The sequence below is a fragment of the Microtus ochrogaster genome, unplaced genomic scaffold, assembly GCF_000317375.1.
Source record: "Microtus ochrogaster isolate Prairie Vole_2 unplaced genomic scaffold, MicOch1.0 UNK73, whole genome shotgun sequence".
Lineage (NCBI taxonomy): Eukaryota > Metazoa > Chordata > Mammalia > Rodentia > Cricetidae > Microtus > Microtus ochrogaster.
Window position 1 is genome coordinate 470583 of NW_004949171.1, and position 1666 is coordinate 472248.

At 40.8% G+C, this 1666-nt stretch overlaps 1 protein-coding gene across 1 annotated transcript; it reads right to left on the reverse strand.

Moving 5' to 3' along the window:
• Positions 1-247: 247 nt before the first annotated feature.
• On the reverse strand, positions 248-1192 carry LOC101996389 (olfactory receptor 51I1-like). The gene has a single exon (XM_005370163.1). It carries the CDS (start codon positions 1190-1192, stop codon positions 248-250), a length of 945 nt encoding a protein of 314 aa, XP_005370220.1.
• Between the last annotated feature and the right edge of the window lie 474 nt (positions 1193-1666).

The window sequence follows — 1666 nt, forward strand, 5'->3', positions numbered from 1 at the left end:
TGAGAAACTAATTATAAGAATATATTTTTATTTAAAAGAAGGAAATGGAAGCCTATGATTTTGCTAAATAATGAATGACCTGTGTTACCATTGGAAAGACTGTGGTTTAAATCCTAAGTACTATCTGTCATCCAATATCTGATAACAGGAATCATGGTGATGAGTCAGGAGATCAAATGGTCTTCAAAACACAAGCTGGTGGAGTTAAGGTAAACATCCTCTAAACATTAACATTACAACATTCTTCTCAAAACTTGGTTCCCAGGAGGATTTTGGAAAGCTTTCTACGAATCTCCTTGGTTTTGATGGAATAGATGACAGGGTTAAGCATTGGAGGAACAAAGAGATAGATAAGTGACAGGAGTGTGTGTACATAATGTGGCACATGCCTCCCATAACGAGCAAACATAGACACACTTATCTTAGGCACATAGAATATTAGCACAGCACACAGGTGTGACACACATGTGTTCAGGGTCTTCAGCCTTTCTTCCTGGGAGGCAATAGCCAGGACAGAGCGAAGTATGAGCACATAAGAGAGGAGAATGAGAGCAGAATCAAGTCCAAAGGTAGAGATTACAATGGACAGACCAAATATGTTATTAATAGAGGTGTCACCACAGGGCAGGCGAATCAGATCAGCATGAAGGCAGTAGGCATGGGAGAGCACATTAGCCTTGCAGAAGGGCAACCTCTTCAAGAGGAAAGGTAGTGGGAAAATCATACAGAAACTTCGAAGGAAAACACACATGCCCATCCACACCACCCGGGCATCAGTGAGCACTGTGGAGTAGCGCAGTGGGTTACAGATGGCTACATAACGATCAAAGCTCATGGCCAGCAGGATTCCAGACTCCATGAAAGAGAAGAGGTGGATAAAGAACATTTGAGACATACAAGAGTTAAAACTGATTTCTCTTAAGTGGAAGCAAAACACAGCCAGGACTGTGGGCAGTGTGGAGAAAGACACACCCAGGTCGTTGCCTGACAGCAGAGACAGGAAGTAGTACATGGGCTGGTGCAGACTCTGTTCTTCTTTGATGATGAAAAGTATCAGGGCATTGCCCACTATGGAGATGGTGTAGAGGATGCCCAGGAGCAGAAACAACCAATGCTGAGAGGTCTCCAACCCTGGCAGTCCTGTCAAGATGAAGGGAGGCAACCCAGAGATATTATGTTCTTCACGTCTCATCCTGGGACCATTTAGATGCTTGGTCCTCTATCCTGTAAAGACAACAAATACACAATATTATGCTTGAACTGTGGAAAATAAAATTTTTTTCCTCATATGACATCCAATCCCTTATTTTAAATCATTAATCTACTTTTATTATTATCACTCATTCTTATCTCTTACTCAAACAAGGTTCTTGAAGTCTCTAAGCTGCCTTCATTAAGTCATCTGAAACAACCCTCTTTTTTACCTGTGCCTATTACTTTTTCCTCTAAAGGTTAGACTATTTCCTTTTCAATGTATGAATAGTGGATTTTTTTTCAAGAACTGAGATAAAACTTCTTTGTTCTTTACTTCAAATATGCTCTCTTCTGAGGGAAGACACATTCATTAGACCATAATCATTTTTCCCTCTTTCCATACTTCCATGCTACTCAACCTTTAATGTCCAGTTATGATTTCCAGTTCTACACCACAACACAGTCTTCTAGG

Coding starts and splice junctions, on each gene's coding strand:
- LOC101996389 (XM_005370163.1), bottom strand. CDS start 1,192: ATGAGACGTGAAGAACATAATATCTCTGGGTTGCCTCCCTTCATCTTG.